This window comes from Strix uralensis, chromosome 7, assembly GCF_047716275.1.
Source record: "Strix uralensis isolate ZFMK-TIS-50842 chromosome 7, bStrUra1, whole genome shotgun sequence".
NCBI lineage: Eukaryota > Metazoa > Chordata > Aves > Strigiformes > Strigidae > Strix > Strix uralensis.
In genome coordinates, this window is record NC_133978.1 from 25,185,116 (window position 1) to 25,204,055 (window position 18,940).

At 36.6% G+C, this 18,940-nt stretch overlaps 1 protein-coding gene across 1 annotated transcript in view; it reads right to left on the bottom strand.

The window, feature by feature from the left end:
• Positions 1–18,940, bottom strand: part of BTAF1 (B-TFIID TATA-box binding protein associated factor 1) — a 47,235-nt gene that overhangs the window by 15,825 nt on the left and 12,470 nt on the right. Inside the window, exons 4-20 of the mRNA XM_074874984.1 lie at positions 16,959–17,105; positions 14,491–14,654; positions 14,057–14,193; positions 13,294–13,405; positions 11,949–12,017; positions 9,317–9,406; positions 7,737–7,832; positions 7,307–7,483; positions 6,606–6,746; positions 6,376–6,500; positions 5,174–5,294; positions 4,993–5,097; positions 4,600–4,749; positions 3,881–4,023; positions 3,565–3,739; positions 2,872–3,075; positions 371–797 (exon numbers count right to left, since the gene is read on the bottom strand). Coding sequence (XP_074731085.1) covers positions 371–797; positions 2,872–3,075; positions 3,565–3,739; positions 3,881–4,023; positions 4,600–4,749; positions 4,993–5,097; positions 5,174–5,294; positions 6,376–6,500; positions 6,606–6,746; positions 7,307–7,483; positions 7,737–7,832; positions 9,317–9,406; positions 11,949–12,017; positions 13,294–13,405; positions 14,057–14,193; positions 14,491–14,654; positions 16,959–17,105 — 2,583 coding nt within the window. The remainder of the gene's footprint in view (positions 1–370; positions 798–2,871; positions 3,076–3,564; positions 3,740–3,880; positions 4,024–4,599; positions 4,750–4,992; positions 5,098–5,173; positions 5,295–6,375; positions 6,501–6,605; positions 6,747–7,306; positions 7,484–7,736; positions 7,833–9,316; positions 9,407–11,948; positions 12,018–13,293; positions 13,406–14,056; positions 14,194–14,490; positions 14,655–16,958; positions 17,106–18,940) is intronic.

Below are 18,940 nucleotides of genomic sequence, written 5' to 3' on the forward strand. Positions count from 1 at the left end.
CTATGGAATGTAACACGAGTCAGACTTTTTCTAACAGGCTACTCTAATTTCCATACTTACTCAATTTCAATGAAAATCTTCATAACATATGTAAATTAAATGTGATCATAAGTGGATAATAATTGAACAACATATAACTGAAAATTGGAACTAAGGTCTTTTATACAGAAATTTTCTGAAAACCATACGCATCATTAGTTGCACAGTGTGTAGTTTAAAATACCTAAGTGAAATAATTACTAATGAATGAAGACTCGGTTGACAGCTTTTTAAAAACACTGAAAACAAGACTCAGTCAAATACTAATTTTAACAGTTCAGAGACAAGCACAGACATATTTTAAAAATCCTGGCAGTTTTAGATATCATACCTTTTGAGTTTTCATGGCCACTCTGAGGCTGTGCAGGACATGCTGCTAGTGGGGTAAGATGTGGATCTACACAAAGGGAGTTGCAGAGATTTTTTATAATCTTTGAGTTGGGACAAGGAGACCTTGTTGTACACTGCTGAAGTAACTTTGCTATACACAAAGCCACATAGTTTTGTACAAGTGTATTCTCCTCTTTTTTGATGGCTTCCATTAAGGGTTTTATAACAGGATTTAGTTTTTCTGGAAGTTGCTGCAAGTTCACAACTGCACATGCAGCAAATGTATGGACTCGCAGATGCAACACTTGCCATTCTTGATTTGTTTCTGTAACAGTCATTTGGACTTGCTGTCGTTTACTGTCCAACTGTTGTAGAATTTTAGGATTCAAAGTAAAGGATGATGTCACCTCATTGAAAACAGAAGTAACCTAATAAAAAGGAAGAAAAGAGTTACAAATCTGTTTCATTTACTGTAAAACAGGATATCCTCTGAAAACTGGTTTTCATGGCAGAACACAAGTCACTTCACTAGGTATTATCATCTCCATTTTTCCAGCAAATAGCAGGAAATGCTCCAGAACATAGTTTCTGGAATCTTGAGCTGCAGCTCAAGGGGAAAATCAGGCATATTATCAACATTTCAAGTCTAGATTCCCAAAGCTAGAGGAGGATTTTACATACTTCTCCCAAATTTAGATTGTCCTATATCCACCAGATATATCCAGATATTCTGGCAATATGTAAGCACATGACAGATAAGCAAATGAGAATATGCCACGAGTACAAGAGGCCACAAAGGATGTGCAAGGTCCCACGCATGAAGAAGTTGTTTCTAAGCTGATTTTCTTTTGAGGAAAGACTGGGATAAAAATACAAGCAAAAAGTCAGCACAAGACAGTTGCTGCAGGACTTGCCATATCCTTCCCCCACTCACAACTGGCTGACTACTGTAGTTTAAACCTTTCACAGGAAACAGATTAAAAGTGACATGGAATCATGGAAATGATGAACTTACTCTACTGATAGGATAGTTAGGCTCCTAAGTACAGGAAAGTTAACAATTGTTGAGAGTGTTAGTCTGAGAGGGGTTTTTTTGTTGGTTTTTGCTTTTTACTTTTAAATGTTCAGGTCAAGTCTTTCAACTATAAGTCTTGTACTGCTTCATTCTATGGACATCTCAAGTTCTACTCCACATGACCTTGATGACTGTAACACCAAAGGATGCAAAAAATCTGAATACGAAGGAGGAGCACAGGGTTTTTCTATCTCATGCATGAAGACGCATACTACAATGCGGAGTAGGTCTGGTGTCTGTACTTCAAGAAAACTTTAACAGTTGAAAAGGGTGCAGAAACAGCCATAGAAAATAGCAAATAGTTATAGAATGAGTCTTCTAATCCAGAATGGATATCTTTTGAAAAAACACGCATTGTTCAAGCAGCCCTACTGCTGGACTTGAGTAAACAGTTGAGGTATACGAGAACTCCTGTACTTCACAGACTATGAGCTCACATGATTCTGTCTGGCTTTACGTTGGGAATTTATCCATTTTAGATGGTAGTCATAATCAGACTGGCCCAAAATCCCCTCAGACACAATTATTTATAACTTTAAAGATATGTTGAGATTTTCAGGTTAAGCTACTGCATACTGCTACGTAAATACTACCACCTGAGAATTTCAAGATTCATCGTGGCCATAATTGTACAATCTTAAACCTCCTCTTATCCTGACCCTCAGCATCTCAGTAACATACACAAACACATCCAGAATCCTAATCCTCCTCCTCAAACCACACAACATCCACCACCATTCCTTCATCCCCCCAAATCTATACACCCTTCCCACCCCAGTCCCTTTTTATTTTGCAGGCTCTCAAACCCACAAGCTCTTCATTTACATCCTACCTCATCTGTCCATACTCATCTTTCTCTTTGCTTAAGACGCCAGTTTGGAAGAAAAACCTTTTAATTTGTTGCCCCGATATTAATCGGCTCTATTTTTGCTTACAGAGCTTTTCATGTCAAGAGCTACCTTTTATTAGCACATCTAACACTGATGTTTTCTGATTAAAAAGAGACAAAACAATTGAAAGGCCAGGAAAAAAAAAAAACAACAAACAAATTAAGCTTGGGGGGTCAGGGGGGCCAGGAGAAGGTCTAGAATTTACACAGTTTATTTACTAGTCTTTGGACAGTGGTTTTGAAGGAGTTCCAGTCTGCTTTGTTTTCTTCTGTGTAGATTTCAATAGTGAATCTATACCTGGAATTAGAATACTGAACTTCTTCTCCTGCTAAGTATCCACCTTGCATTCTACTCAACTTTTGTCATTGTCTGTAAACACCTCAGGGGAAGTGGTAAGTGTCTATTACATCTCCTGTCAAAGGATGTGTACAGTCACCATATTATTTCTGAAAGTTACTGTCTATGTAATAATTATGCTGACGATGTATTTCAAGACAAGAATAGATTTGAAGGAAGGGCAGGCATGCCTCTACTTACCAGCTCATTAGCTTGATCTATTGTAAATACACTGCAGTTTACTCTGTTTCCAATGTCAATGTTTGCATCAGCTAACAATGAGATGAGTTGTTTACATTCATTCTGCATTCGTGTAAAAGGAACAGCAATTTCATCATAATAGAGATGTTCAGAAAGGACCCCAAGTAAACGAGGTTGCACACAAATGGCCACAGTTTTACACTCCTATAACAGGAAGAGACATTATTTGTATTTATAAGTAATCACAATTTCTTTTGTTCAGTTTTGGGCACTCAACAGCACAATCTAGCTACAAAAATCCAGTTTCCAGAGGAACCATTAAACACCTGAAACCCAGAATCTTAAAGATTATGAACAAAACCTTCAGTCTGCCACTAGAACAGAAGTGACAGTGAATACATGGAAAACCATCATGTTAAAAGGCACCACTGACCTTAGGTAACATGCATCTTGAGAACAGACTTATGTGTAGAAGAAATGTGAACATATTTACTGATTCATATTCTGACAGTTGGTGTTTAGCTACAGGGTAATGTACTCCTCCATTGTCTTAACAATCAAGATTTTAGTATTTAGATGTATAAATACCATTTTAGCTTATCAACTGAAATTTTATTTCGAGCTAAGTAGCAGACGACAAGCTGTGGATTAAGATAGTAAGTAAAATTTATTTTTGCTGCAGAAACATCCTACCTTTTGCAAGGCTGCCCACTCACAGATTACTAATGCAACACTAATCCTCTGCAAGGCAGATTTAGAATTCAAGTGGAAGAGCAGAAGCTGAGCTAATGATTCAGCTGGCTTTATTTCTTGAGTAACAGTATTTACACCTGGGTCACAAATGCAGCAACAAAGTGCTCCCAGCAACCTGACAAAAGGAGAAAGAAGAGTCACTTCAATGTTACAATTACTCTGCAATTGATGATAATTATATTTTGGCAAAAACACTATATAAATGAAAAAGATAAATTGTTTCTAAGTGTTTTTTTCAGATTTCCAGTAAACTGACTTTGCTGCCATCATCCGAGCTCGCATGACAACATAATCTCTGGTCACTGGATCTTCTGCAATGCTGTCTGCCCCAGCAATATATTCCTGAATCACTTCTTTATTCTGGGTTTGACCTTGACGCAGTTTAGCGCCTGCCTTTTCCTATGGAATAAAGTTGGGAGAGGTTGAAAGTAAGTGTGTTTGTAATGGAATAGATGAATTCATATTCCATAACATTTCAAATAATCATCATACCCTGCAAAAGTTGTATAAGCCAGAACGTTTTTTGGATAACAGGCTTCTTGAAGTAGTTAATCACTGTAAATCATCTCTCTGCTAATAGTATTCTATGGTCCTATTAAATGTATGCTATGGTTCCTTCACTATGGTATTAAAACTAATACTCAACATACAGCTGATAAACTGAGTCCACATAGAAAAAAGGAAACCTCTTTAAGCATGTTTTCAGAAATAACACAATACTTTTAGACTTAACTCAGTCCTGCAAACAGATGGTTGTGGAACCATGTAAATAAAGACTTTATGACAGAATTTTGAGTTCTCATAGCTAACCTGACAAGAACTATTTTGCTGTACAGACTCGATGTTTCTAAGATAGGTTAGAGTTGTAGAAAGGCACCACTACTCCCCTCTAACACCTTCAGAACATGTCTTCATATACAGCTAATCCACTTCCTACTTTCCCCAGAACAGTTAGTGAGGTCACATTTCACTTACTTTTGATCTGGTTTTTACTTCTAGCAACATGTTTAAGTCAATGGGCAAGTGAGATGGCTGCATCATTAAGCAGAGCCAGGCTCCCATCCATGGACAAGCAGCTGCAACCACATACTGTACAGATGCCTTGTTTAACAGTTCCAGCCATACCTGGGGAAAGACACATAGTGGAAATCATGACAACTTTGTATGTGGCCTATGTAAGATCATGTATGTGCAGATAAGCTGCAGGAACCATCCTATTCTCCTTCACTCTATAATAAAGCATCACATAGGCTAACTACAAAATAATTAACATGAACACACAATTATTTATCTGCAAAAAAGTGCAGAAGATATGAGAGAGCAGGATAAACAAACACTATATATCTAAGTAATAAATTGTGCAAATACCTTGTGAATAAGATCCAGAATTTCTTGGTTGCTTTCTAAGATGCAGAATTGAAATATGTGCCTCAACATGTCTTGCAGAATTGGAGTCAGCCACGTTGAAGAGCTCTGAAACAAGAGCATCATATAATCAAGCAAATTCCAATATGTATCTTAGTAAAACACTAATAACTCCAATTCTTACCTGGTCTTGGGTAGACAGCAGTGTGAATAATGTTTCCAGTGCTGCTTTTCGCACAGAAGATATAGTATGGTGCAAGAATGGCCACACACGTGGGACCAAAACTGTGAGCGACTGCTGAATACTAGTACATGAAGGGAAGATGTAGAGGCAGTAACAGGGATAAAGAAACAACAACACACACACAGAGCTAAGTTAATTTTGTTTATCCACAGTTATCAAGTTTTTTTCAAAAGAAAGCTTTTTTAAAAAGAGAAGTATTATTGCATATGCTTGCTGATTTTAAGTGAAGGATTATGTTATTACAGCATAAACATTTGAAGTAGTTTGAGTCAGTGTCTTTTTCAGGAAAATACTGGGGTTTCTTCTTACTGGTATAAAGAACTAGTCAATTCAAGCACATGTTTTCACCATGTTGTTTCCTAGACTACACTTTGAGATTTGTTCAACTATTTAGAAAAAAGTTGTTTTCATTTTTAAAATTTGTTATTAGGCATTTACGAATTTAGAAATAATTTAAAACAAGCTTGGATCTTTTGTGCATGAACCTGCACATCAACTGATGCAAGCAGTACACGCTGCATTAAAGATGGCAGTGACAAAACTTAATTTTTTATTTTGGATTTGGACAAAAAACAGCTTCAGCAGTGACAATCATATAGGATGAGAAAGGTAAGATGTGTAAAACATCTACCTTAAGTGCAGATGCTCTGAGTTTACCATGTGTATTATGAAGAGTGTTAAGATACTAATGTGCAATTCCTTTAATTTGATGGAATCTGAAACAGAGAGGAACTAGACATTATCTTCAACGAGTCACAGAATTTCTGGTTGTCCTATTGATGTGAATTTTGAACAACTTGTTTGTGGGCAGGACCACCATATGAGCAGAGCCAATATCCTTTACTAAAATACCCAAGATGAATGGAGAGAGAAAAGGGGTGGGGGGGGGGGGGGGGGGAAAAATCACACATAAACAGTGTCTAGTACCTTTCAATTATTTTGTTGCCTTTTACTAATGCAATGAAAATAGAAGCACTGTCCTAACCTTCACTTTAAGGAAAAACAAAGAGTAAAATTACAATACTGACTTCAATCAAGCATCTCCTTGGCACATGACTTGAAAGCAACTTTGATTACTCCAATTTGAAAATAACTGGGCAGTCAAACCTGCAATACTGAAGCAATACTATTTAAAAAGTTACCTGCATTTGCGGACCTGAGGATAAGTCAGAAGGGAAGAAAGAAGGATCATGATACTGTTTGTGGAAGCTGTCAAGTCATCCAACTCCAGAAGTGCATCCCACAAGGTATTAAGAATAAAAGGCACCTACACAAATAAGGCAAAGAGGTCATTGTACCAAAAAAAAAAATCCAAGTGCTGACTGTAAGTGTTAATGTCTTTGCTCAGACCAAAAGTGAACAATTCAGTCACCTTCTGAGACTGAAGCTGGACCAGGCTTTCCACTACTGGTACTAAAGATGCTGCAGCAACAGCTCGAACATCATCATCCAGATCTTGAAGACCTTCAATTATTGCAGGCAACACTTTAGGCAATAAAGTGTTTATCATGTCCTGTCAAAAAGATCAAAAGCATTTTTAAACTTAAAAAGCATATAATGCCCCAAACTGCTAAGATGTACTCAAGCGTGTAAATAAAGATGTTTGTTATATAAAACAGAAGCTACGGGTCCAAGACTAATCTAAACATTGTAAGTTACCATTTATGAAGTAAAACCTAGGTTATAAATTTGAATGAACTGTAACTTAGCTCAGTTTTGGTATAAGCAAAGCTCAGTGTTTTCAGAATAATACCATGAATAGACTAATACTCTTGTAGCACTCAGCTCTGTTATCCTCACACAAGGAAGTATCATCACAATCATACAAGCAGTCTCTATCTGTAATGTTTTGTGCAAGTAACTTATCAAGTTACAACAGTACAACTTTGCTATGTACTTGCAGACTTCTGCAGCCTGGATATAAAAATGCAGTCACACATCTTACAGCCCACAGGAGGCTGCAGTGCAAGCAAGCTTGCTTTAGCATACCTATCCAATGTTCAGCCACATCCTCAACTTTGAGCAGAGCTTTTTGTTCCAAGGCTCTCTGCAATTTGTCATGAGGGTTATTACCTGACGTACTGCCAAAGCGTACTTTATTCCTAGGAGACCACCATGTCTTACTTCCCACTGTTCCTGCGTAAGCAGCTTCAGGAGAACATCCACTGTTTTATGAACTCCAGTCTCATTCATATGTTTCAACACTACTCCCAAAGTCTGAGCACAAGTCTCACGTACCGGTGCTACCACCTAGAATAAAGTAAATGATAAAACAGATATTTCTGTATAAAATTTGACTTGGAAAGAAAACAATATGAGTAGAGTCAAATGACCAAAACTGTTACACGAACAAGGTAAGATTTATGTATCAGCTACTTGTAATAAGCATCTGTGAGCAATTACAACAGGCACATGCAGTAGCACTGTGCAAAGCATAGCTGATCTGCTGCAATAGCTCCTGCAGAAGTCTGCTGATCTACCTGTTCACTCAGAGACAACTTACTTCATCTGAAACAAAGTCTCCAAATCTGTCTAATGCAAACACACAAAGAAGTCTAATAACCAAGTCTTCTAGCCACTCCTGATGCTGCTGAATCATCTGTAAAAAGAGAAAAGTTGAACACCTTGACTATATTTATTCATGAAGATTTCTGATGTACTTGCTTTACCTAAAATGTATATAAAAGATATGACAATATATGTTTAAATTGACTGAATATAGTCATGTTGCACAGATAGTCAAGACAATAGTTAGCACTAATTCAGTTCACCTGGCTTATTACAAACATCATACTGTACTTTTTTTAAAAAACACATGGTAATTTATCAAAAGGCTAGAGAGCACCTTATAATTTTATCCCTAGACAGCACATGAAGGTAAGGGCATTCAGATAATTTATACTGACTAATATCAACACATCCTAGGCAAAACAATTAATATGTGTTTGAAGAATATTTACAAATAAACTATGAAGCACTACTACTCCACTGTGGGAGACCCAGTGAAAGGAAATCGCTTTTCAGCCAAATCTCCTTCAGACTGAACAAAGTGATTTAGACCAAGCTTGTCTTGAAGCTCTGGCCTCTGTTAGAGACCCAAGTGCTCTGTAACTCTGAGTCTCAGAGCAGAAGCCCCATAAAAGCAACTGCTCAGGTATCATCTTTCTTATCTTCACTGTTTGCCTACTAGATCACTGCTTCCCTTGAAAACATTTTCATGAACAAAACTTTCATCATATTATGGATTTCATATTCCCATACATATCAAAGAATTATAGCCTGCATATAGCATGCACAGCAGCCTTTGAAGCTAGCCTGGAGTACACGTACTCCTTCCTTAAATAGTTAAGAAACAGTTCTAAGTATCTTATCATTGCGGCGTGTGTTATTACTACTCTGCAATTTCCATGGAACAAATGCTACTTCACATGGAAGCAAGGAGGGATAGCAGCTTTTGCTTGAAGTAGCTTGACTTACATTTAATAAACGTATCTCCTTATTCTTCAACATGGTCTAAACCACAAGCTCTCCTAGCTGCTTTTACAGCAGGGAAGTTAGTATGAATCCAGATGGAATTCACTATTAGTAAACAAGTTGTTACTGTCAGGATATTTTTAAAAAGTGTTTTCCTTTTAAACAGACTATTTAAATACTTTTTCTCATCATAACAAAGCAAGCAGATCAATAAGAGTCACCTTACTTTTTAAGTGAATGGAATTAGATGGTCTGAGACACTTCACTAGAGTTACATAATCAACCTGTCAATTCTGTTTCAGCACACCCTTACCATGACCTGAAAATTGTATTTTCTAGTATAGAAGCTAGTGTTTAGTAACTTTACCCTCGGCTGACATTAATGGGTGCTTATACAGTAGCATTGTTTTTTGTACAGGCCTTTTAAAAAGAATGTAAATATTTCATCACTGCATACAGCGATCTCATCCAGATTATTTTGAGCTGACAAATCTCATGATTTATATTCCCCCAGATCACCCATCTCCTGCAAAGCTTAAGTATTTTAAGAAGTCTGTTTTCTAAACTTCATTTAAGTAATGTGTTAAGTCTACATGCCTGGAAACTCACCTCTTCTAAAGAGCTATCTCCCATTTTACCACCACTTTTACCATGAGCTTTAAGTATCTCTCTCAGTCCAGTACCTGCACCATGTCGAACCTAGAGAAGTGAAATAAAAAGTCATTTTTTAAATATGGAATGGAAGATAAAACCCACACTTTGGTAACTGAAACAATACTACTTTATTCTTAATAGAGACATTTCAAGTGCTGCAGTTAGTGGTACTTAAGACTTGTGGGAAAGGGTAGTATCAAATCATACACTTAAATACTAATCTGGCCAAAACCAACCTGTTATTTTCCTAAGTATTTGCCATCTTACGGACAGAAGCAGTTAAGAATTGCTTCTATTTTCTAACAGAGAAGATAGTTATATTCGCAGTAATGTAGCCAATACAGTTTGCATTTAGTTTTACCTCACTATGTTAAAAGATGCTAGTTTTCAGAGAAAGAGCAACTAGAAGATATTACTGGTTTTAGTAAGTTTATAAGCTAAAGAAAAAGCAATATTCTTACATTTCTTAAACACTTCATATTTTTCTTTGTTACATGTTATATTTACATTTCTCTACAACTCTTTGTATTTTTTAAACAGTTTGGATCCCCACTGAGTAATTTGGGGTCTGCAAAACAAATTTCTGAGAATTACTATTCTGCATTGCTTACAAACCTGCCTTGCTTGGCTAATTATTAAAAAGTGAACAAGTGATATGGGAAAGCAAGTTATAGCCATTTGTATGTTCCCACTAAACATTAACAACTGAATACACTAGGAAGTTTTGGAAGTGACAGAAGACCAGTAGAAATATGTGCTATAGACACACCTGTTTCTGGTATTTGGATACATAACTGGACTAGTAATTGGGTAATCAAGAAAAGCCGACTCGACAGATACACAGGAGGTTGCAAACACAAAGTTCTGAACTGGGTTTTCATTGAGAGGCCTCTACATAGGTTAGAGCAGAACTTACTCTTTTCCCCCCCCTTTTTTAAGGGCACTTCATATACATGCTTGTTGCTAGCAGAAAATTATTTTATTTCATTTCATGATAGCAACAACTAGAACCAAGCAGTTGGTAGGTCCTCCCTTCATCAGAATATCTTAGATGAAATGCAAGCATACACATCCCCATAAGGACAGCTCAGTGGCTGTTGGTAAAAGCTATAAACAAGCCAATAAAAGCCAGAATTTTAAGACGAGGCTCTCTAATTGTTCATAATACATCAATCATTTGTTTATTTGGTCCAAGATTGCTTACGATCCAGTTTTTACAAGCCAAAAGAGGAAAACTACGCTAGTTATCTTCTCAGCTTCTACAAACACAAACCAGCAAGACAGACAAATGTATAAACAAAATGCCAATAGTAGGATTCATCTTGCCTGACTTCAGCTGCCTATAAGCTAGGAAAGCAGTCTGAACTAGTCATCCAGGCTGCATCCAGACATTGCAAGAAGATGCCAGAAGGCCATTTTATAAACCTGCATTTTGAGATAGTTTAACCTGTTTTTCATCCAGAACATACTATAACAATGATTCTGTATTGATCTACTTCCTTAAGATGTGTGCGCCCTATATCAAATGTACTAAGAAAGCTATGAGAATGCCTGCATTCCAGAAGACAACCGGACTTTGGCTTCAACTGCAAACAGCAAACAGCCTGCTTTCAAATAAGGTGAGGCTTATTAGCACAGATGCAGTGATATGCCACATGAATATAATTATCCTTTTTCTGGGCCCAAAATAATTGTGCTGGCTGCATATGATCTGTGTTTCCAAGTTTGAAGTCAGTATGGACAGAGTCAATTTGCTATCACTGAAACCGTGCTACAGATATACCTAAGTATGTTATAGTTGGTGTTAACATTTATTCTTTCAAAGGACCAACTTTTTTATTAAAAACCTCAAGTTAGTTGACAACAGTTATCTCCATCTTCTGCTCAAGAAAGAGAGACCATTGTCAGCTACTTCAAATTTTTGCTTGGAACTGATATCAAAGTTTGTGGAAAATAGTACAAGGATTGAATAGAAGGGTGAGCAGAACAGGTTTTGAATCCTGAAAATAAGTTGTCTAGGCAACCAAATATATAGTTTTTGTAACTGTTATTTACTATCATTCTAAAGTTAAAAGTTCCTTTTTATAAATGAAGAGAACAACTAAAGATCTGTAGCCTAGCCCCTGTTACCAAACAAGTGATCCTCCCCCACCTCTACTAGCTTAGCATGAAACAAACATGCCACAGTTGTCAGCAACAGACTCACACAATATTCCTCAAACTCTTGATCAATCCAAGACTGGTTTAACTGCTTCATCTTTTTGACTGTAGATTCATGTGCTTTTATTTTGCTTGAATTTCAGTACTTCCAAAATTCTCTTATCATCACTACTTGTTATGTCTTTCCCACTCTCCACTTGAGTATGCATTACACATCTGTTTTCATTTCCCCTTTAAGTAAGTCTTAAAAACCACTTAAGTTCTCTAAAGGCAGATTTGTCTTGGCTATGTAATCTGTATTTACAATCGATATAATTTTTGATATCTAGAAAAACGCTCCAGTCCTACACATGCAATTTTTGTGCTTTTGTTGAAGTCTTTTTTTAAAATCTATAGTTACACCTTAGATACTGCACATGTGTCTTACCTCCCAAGAAGGGTTAAAGAGATCATTGCACACCTCTTCACAAAAGCTTTCCAAAGGCCATTCATTTGCCTAAATTCATAGAGAAATGTTAAGTACCAGATCAAAAGAGAAAGGGATCAGGAAAACACTTCTTATATTGTACGCCACTTAGGTACGTGAAGATAACAAAGACCTTCAAAAGCTTAAGTATTTTTCTTTGTTACTGGACAGCACTGAAGAAAAACCATCTTCTTCCACTCTTCAGAAACTTTGCACTGGATCTTTTAAACAGCTTATGAAGTTAAATTTGTTAGTAGTGTAACTTCTTCTCAATGGCAATTAATTTTAATGTTCTGGAATTCAATCCCCCTTTAGGAACTACACTAAGGCAGAAAAGTAAACAAAGTTTCTCATCCTCCCCAGTGATTCTTTAAATTTATGAACTTTGCCTTTAAAGCACACAATAGGCAAGTCTCAGTTAGAAATTACACTACGTGATCAAATGGGGTCAATAAATCCAGCAATAAACACCACCCTTTTCAAAACATTCCACATTTTTGAAAACCAGAAGCATATCCACTATCCCAACATTTCGTACAAGGAAACAAACATGGCTGTGGAAGGGAAATTACGATACTAACGTAAGTTCACACCATCACAAACAAAGCATTTGAAAGGCTAGCAACTAGCAGCTCTTCAGCCTGCAGTTATAATTAATCTCTCAAATTAATTTTCATCATTTCGCAAGTAAGAATTTAATTACTAAGCTAGACCTGGAAAAATCTCTTTTTGGTAGAATACAGACTAATCAAGATAAAGTCTCATCAAATAAAATTCTATGTACCATTTGTATTTTGGTATAACATTTCTTACAATTTTTCAGCTTTTCAGTCTATTGAAACCAATGCAAGTGTTTCTAAGACTAAGGTAATTGTTTAAATCTTCAACTACTAAAGATAGAACTTAATTCTAAACTAAGCCTAATTAAAGTAAGGCTAAGATTAAATAAAGTCTATATGAAAATTTAGATCAAATTATTTATGGCTCAGTGTAATCCCATCATCTAAGTGTTTAGCACAGTTTTACAGTTTAATAACCAGGTCTGACACCTGCAATCCACCTACCATGTTCATTTGGGTCACAAACTGCTACCAACAGATTAAATGTGTTTTCTTCTTCAATGTTATACACAGTTTGAAACTCATTTGCTTCATTACATATAAAAGTAAGCTGGCAAAGGCATTCTTTAATTCCCTTAATGCCAAAATTGCTAAAGAATTTGGGTGCATAAAGGAGTTTTGTTTTACATTACTCTGATAAAAAACTGAATGCTCATTCCTGCTAACAGCAGAACAATACATCATACCTCTTCTGGAGCATTTTCTACCAATGTTTTTGAGTCTGTGGCAGGCTGGTTGATGACAACATTTGTAACTTTTCTTCTCTTTTCTTCTGGTTCGCCATCAGTGCTATCATTGCTGAGAAGGAAAAAGTGTAAGTTTATGAACGGAAAGTATGCTTTAGGGGAAGTAATTACTTCTACAACTGAAGTCTTCAGGTAGAATTAAGTGTAGGAAGAATACAAAACAAAGAGGTTTAACACTGAAATATGCAAAACAGATAAGTTTACATGTAAAAAAATTCAGTGAGGAGACAGCAGAATGCTGTCCCAAATTGGCAATCCTTCTCAGCCTTTTGCAAGAAATACAGAAATTCTTAAATAAAATCAAGGAAAGATAATTTTGTTTACTGCTTTTTATAAACACAGTAGGTACAATACTCTGTTACTATAAACTACAGCAAGGAGCACAGCATGCATCAGAAAGTTATATCTGAAGTTTCTAGTTATTACGTTCTTAAATCCCCCATTTTCATGCACTATTCTCAAGCCATATTTAATGACAGGGACAAACCACAAATTTAACTGTACCATCCTAGTATTTCGAGATCCCTCTGAAGCTAGGCCCTTAACGAAGCTCTTTGGGAAAAAAGTACAGCCCACAAGCATTTTACCATCAGCACAATTAGCATGTAAAAGATTAAGATGCAAGAACTGTAGGAAGTTTTTCAACAGATAAACCACAATCCCAGCTTAACTGAAATAAAAGCAAACCAGTTCACTATTATACCTCTTCTCGTTAGCTTCCACTGCATCCCTGGATCTCTGCTTTGCAAATAGCTTGGCCATTCTTTTGGCTTTATTCTTTTGTCTACTGCTCATACCAGCTCGAAATTCTGAGTCAATTAACTCAGCAGCCTGAAGAGTCTGAAAGAGAAGTCATTCACTGTCAGTTCCTCTTACAATGAAGGTCCTGAAAAAAATCCTCAAACCCACATTGCTCTCAACTTCCCCAACCCTCCATCATTTCCAACTCAGAGCAGCAGTTTGACATCAAATAATCTAATATGCAACTATAGGGCATAAGAATTCAGGAAACCAATGCATACCATATTAGAAGTTGATCATCATACTTAAAATATAGAGATTATAACCGCAGAAGCACAAATAAAGCAAACCCACTGTATTATTCCTTGCAGTCAAACAGCCCGAGGTTTTACCTACAGGTTGTTTGTTTACTAGTGAAACTGAAGAAGGAGAATAGTCCAGATCTTCATCATTGAAGAGATCTTCAGTATTCATCCCAATTGCAGCACCCATATCTAAGCCAAGTTTCTTTTGTAACAGTTTTCTCTGTCGTGCTATCCTCTCTTTAGGATCAATTTCACCTTAAAAAAAAGTTTTTAAAAAAGAGATGTGTCACATTTCCAACCATATGCATTATTGAAGATTTGCTCAATGAAATAAGAAAGCCAAAAGTTATAGAATTAATTGTACTTGGCTAATACATCAATACAATCTTTTATACCAAATTATACTGATTCCTAGGAAGGCCTTTTCTGCCACTGAAGCTATACTAGTACTTAAACTGCAATCAATTTAAGCAGAAAAGAGCTCCTATGAAATTCATTAAATTACACTTGCTCCGCAGAAGTAGAAAACCAAGTTTTTCCTGAATTTTTAGGAAAGTGCACTTTGAAAGGAACAAATTAACATACTAAAAAAAAAATCTAGCAACTGATTCAAGAACTAATGCTTTTCATTGAGCACATGCATCCTTGTGGGGTCTGTTGACTTTGGCAGTCTGGGTTTTTGATTGTGGTTTTTTTGTTTGTTTGTGGGGTTTTTTTGTGTGGTTTGGTGGTGGTGGTTTTTTTAAGGTTTCTTTTTCTTCTAAACTTGATCTTCTGTTGGGAAACACAGACCTAAGAATTAAGAGCCACCAATAAAACCCCTCAAATGATATTCAATCCAATATCCTCTATTAAGCTAGGTTGAATCTGAACCTGTTTTCCTTGGAAACATTCCTCCTTATAAAATGCACTAGACCCAGGTGTCTCCTTTCCTTCTGCCCAAACTAACTCCTGATGGCAATGTAAATTGAAGCATAAGCATGATTTTCCTAGGGTGACTGAGTCTGTTAGCAATCTTATCCTCAAGCTTCATACGTCAAGGAAAGCTTATTTAGGAAGTTAATAGAAGCCATCTCAAGAATGTTATGAAGCTTCAACACTAATTACCAAACATCTAGCCTTTGAGAACACCCTATTTACATTAAAAAATTAGAAGATTTTAGTGCCCAAGTAGAATAAACCCTCCAAGTAAACCAAAACTTGTAGCTTGTAGTGCTGTCAGACTTCACTCTCTTTTCACATGTGCAGTATGGAAACCAGTCAGTAGATCGGGGTTTTTTGGTCAAGTATCTGCACAAACTTCTAAGTATGTGACCAATATTGGCAGAATTTTGGGGTATACAGCAGGTTGAGTAATAATTAGTAGTTAATTATATCTATGCCAGAGCCTTTTTAAAAAAATTGCATTTAACTGACAAGCAGAGAAAAAACAATCAATTTCCATTCTCTAGAAAATACTTTTCCTTTCACAAGTTCATTTTATGAACAAGTGTCAAAGACTGCTAATTCCAAAGATTATTTAACTTGCTTTACATCCATTCATATGGCTACCTACTTGAAAAGGAAAGCTGCTACAAAATGCAGAAGAGAAAGCATTTTTTGATACACTTTTATTTTCATTCATAAAATTATTTATGTGCAATCATGAGACACTGGAATAAATATCAGACTTCCGTGAACTAAAGTGTCCTATTCTATTTGATTTCTGAATAGGCACGGTTTCATTAGAAGATATGAAACTTGTACACCTTATTAACCTAGCATCAAACATGGCAAGCAATAAAATAGCAGCAAGGCTTAACAGACAGGATACTGCTTAAGTGTCAGCAGCCACAGGTTCTGTTCCTTGCTGAGCCAGTGATCTTCTGTGTACACTACACAGAACACATCACATGCAGGGAACGAGTGAATCAGGGCTATGCAGTCAGAGCAGATTTTTATCTATAGCATCATTTCATCTGGTGCAGTAACTGGAAGATGGACTGGAATTAGAGCAGTAGAGTAACAGCAAAAAAAACACCTTAGATGAAAATAATTCAGTACTATTATACTGATGTAAACCAACTCTCTCAGCTAAAAAGTTGCTGAAAGATATCAGACAAGTCACTTGAAACAAGACATCACCCAGACACTGTATTTTTCATGCAATCTTTCTATATTTGAAACCTTCAAGCTTTTAAATAAGCCACATCCTACTACTGTATTTGGGAACCCTGTTTTAATGAAGAAAAAGTGGTAGTAGTTCCTGCACCTCTTAAAATAGTCTACAGAAGTTTTACAGAAGCCTCTAACAATTCTTTTTCTGCTCCCTCTTTCAGGTTTCCACTCTCCTCTTCTCCCCGTACACATACTAATTCTGATAAGAGAAAAATCAAACAAACAATACACCCCTCCTAAAAATACCACTTTACTTGAAAAAAATAATACAAATCCATTACATCATGGAATATTTTCTTCCGTTATTTTCTAGCATTCTGAGAAACCATGGATGACTAGTCTCGTAATACTTTTTCAAAATCAGTAAGTTTTCTTTTCTGCAAGTAAAATATAAAAATATACCTGATTTATCATCTTGGACTTCAAATTCTGCACCAGCAGATCCAAGAAGAGATGCACCATGTTTTAACAACCGACATATATCAAATCTGTCAAAACGCAACCGATCTGTTGAAGGTGACTCTTCCATAGGACTTTCTGAGCCTGGTTCTAGATAGGACATGGAAAATAATATTAAGGACAATATGATGAAATTTTTGTTCAAAGATCTGGCAGAAGATTAAGCAAGAGGAAGAAATAATTTCTCTCCTCCAAAGGAATCATCAGACATACAGCATTTTGATTCACAAAGTGTAAAGACTCCATTTCATACAGACAGACTGAAAAAGCTCACTTACACATTGAGTAGAAAAAAAATTTAATATTTTTCTCTTGATAAATTTAGCTTTTTAAAATCTTGTACGCTGACATACCACTAGGTCTTCTCTGTACACATACAGCCAACTTGCAGTCTGAGCTGCATATGGCTCACATAGTTCAAACAAGTATCATGCCAACACTGTATCATATCACCAAGAGCCAAGCACTCCTCGTATGGAAGCTGGAGACTAGTCTTAACAGGTACGGGAGAAAGCCAGCTGCCAAGGGCTGCTGAAGACTAGTTATCAGCTCTTCTCAAATCCAGTTGCAGGTACAGTGCAGTTCAATACTGATACAGAAGAGATTTGTTCCTCACAGGGTGTCTTATTTCCTGGTTATGAATTCGCTTCCAATATATTCCCTCCCCTCAGCACTCAAAGATTAGTGTGTTTTGTGGCTCCTAGTCACATGCAGCTTTGCATCCAAGAAGACTGGCCGTTCCTACATAATCCAACACCCTCACATGCTGAATTACAACCAGCAGTATAAATACAATTGTTACCAACAAGAAACACAGGCCTGAAGAAAAAGTTAACATTTCATTAGACATATATGAAAAGACAAGTGATTTATAGCAAGTCTAAGAACCTAAATGCAACCAGACTACTGTAAAATTGTATTTACTACATCAAACAATTTAACTGAAATAAAAGAAACAAATGTCTGCATAGCCAGTTAGCCCTGTTAAATGCTACCTTTTTCTCAAGCACACATAATTACCTTTTCAATTTCCTATCTGATAGGCAGATCTGCAAGAACTAGACAATGCATGTAACCCATCATTCAAAGCAGCTGCTGTACTCAAAGACTGACAGGTTGCCCAATTCTCATGTGCAAAAGGACTGCTAGAAGTAATTCTTGGAACTAGACTGGTGATATTAACTTCTATCCTTGGTAAGGTAGTGGAGTCTATAAATAAAGTTATTAAGTATATGGGTAAATATGATTTCCTAGGAAAGAGTCAGAATGGCTCCTGAAAGAAAAAAAATCATCATTAACCTGATTATCAGTTTCCTTAAAGAGCTCCAACAAGTGGATGAAGGGAATCTGGTGGACGTAATATATTCAAAAGCTTTTCGCAAGGCTTCATATAAAAAAATTGAAGGAACTAAATTACACGGAAATGGGGAAAACATCCTTTTACAGACTGAAAACTGGTGAAAGACAGAAGTTAACTTCTGAGTGAGTCCTTCAGGGATCAGTGTTGCCATCAATTCTATCGGTCTTTAGCAATGGGAAGGAAATTTCACTATGCACTCTTCTCCCAGGCATGCAGATGACACTAAAGCTCTTTTGGGTAACCAGAAGTCACAATGGCACTATGTAATCCAAGAAGGACTCCCAGAACATACTAATGGACAAAGTCAGAAAAGGTGCAAAATGAACAACCTAAACCATGCCTACACAACACTGAATTCAGAACTGGCAGTTAACATTCAATAAAGATCTCAGAGGCACTTCTGACAGTTTTCTGTATTCACCAGCTTATTGGGCAGTGACAGCCAAAACAGCCAACTAAGTACTGGGCATCATCAGGAAGGACACTGAAAACATGACAAAGCACATCATTTTGCCACTGCCTATAAATATGAGTACTCTAAGAGACACAGATACACTGTAAGCAG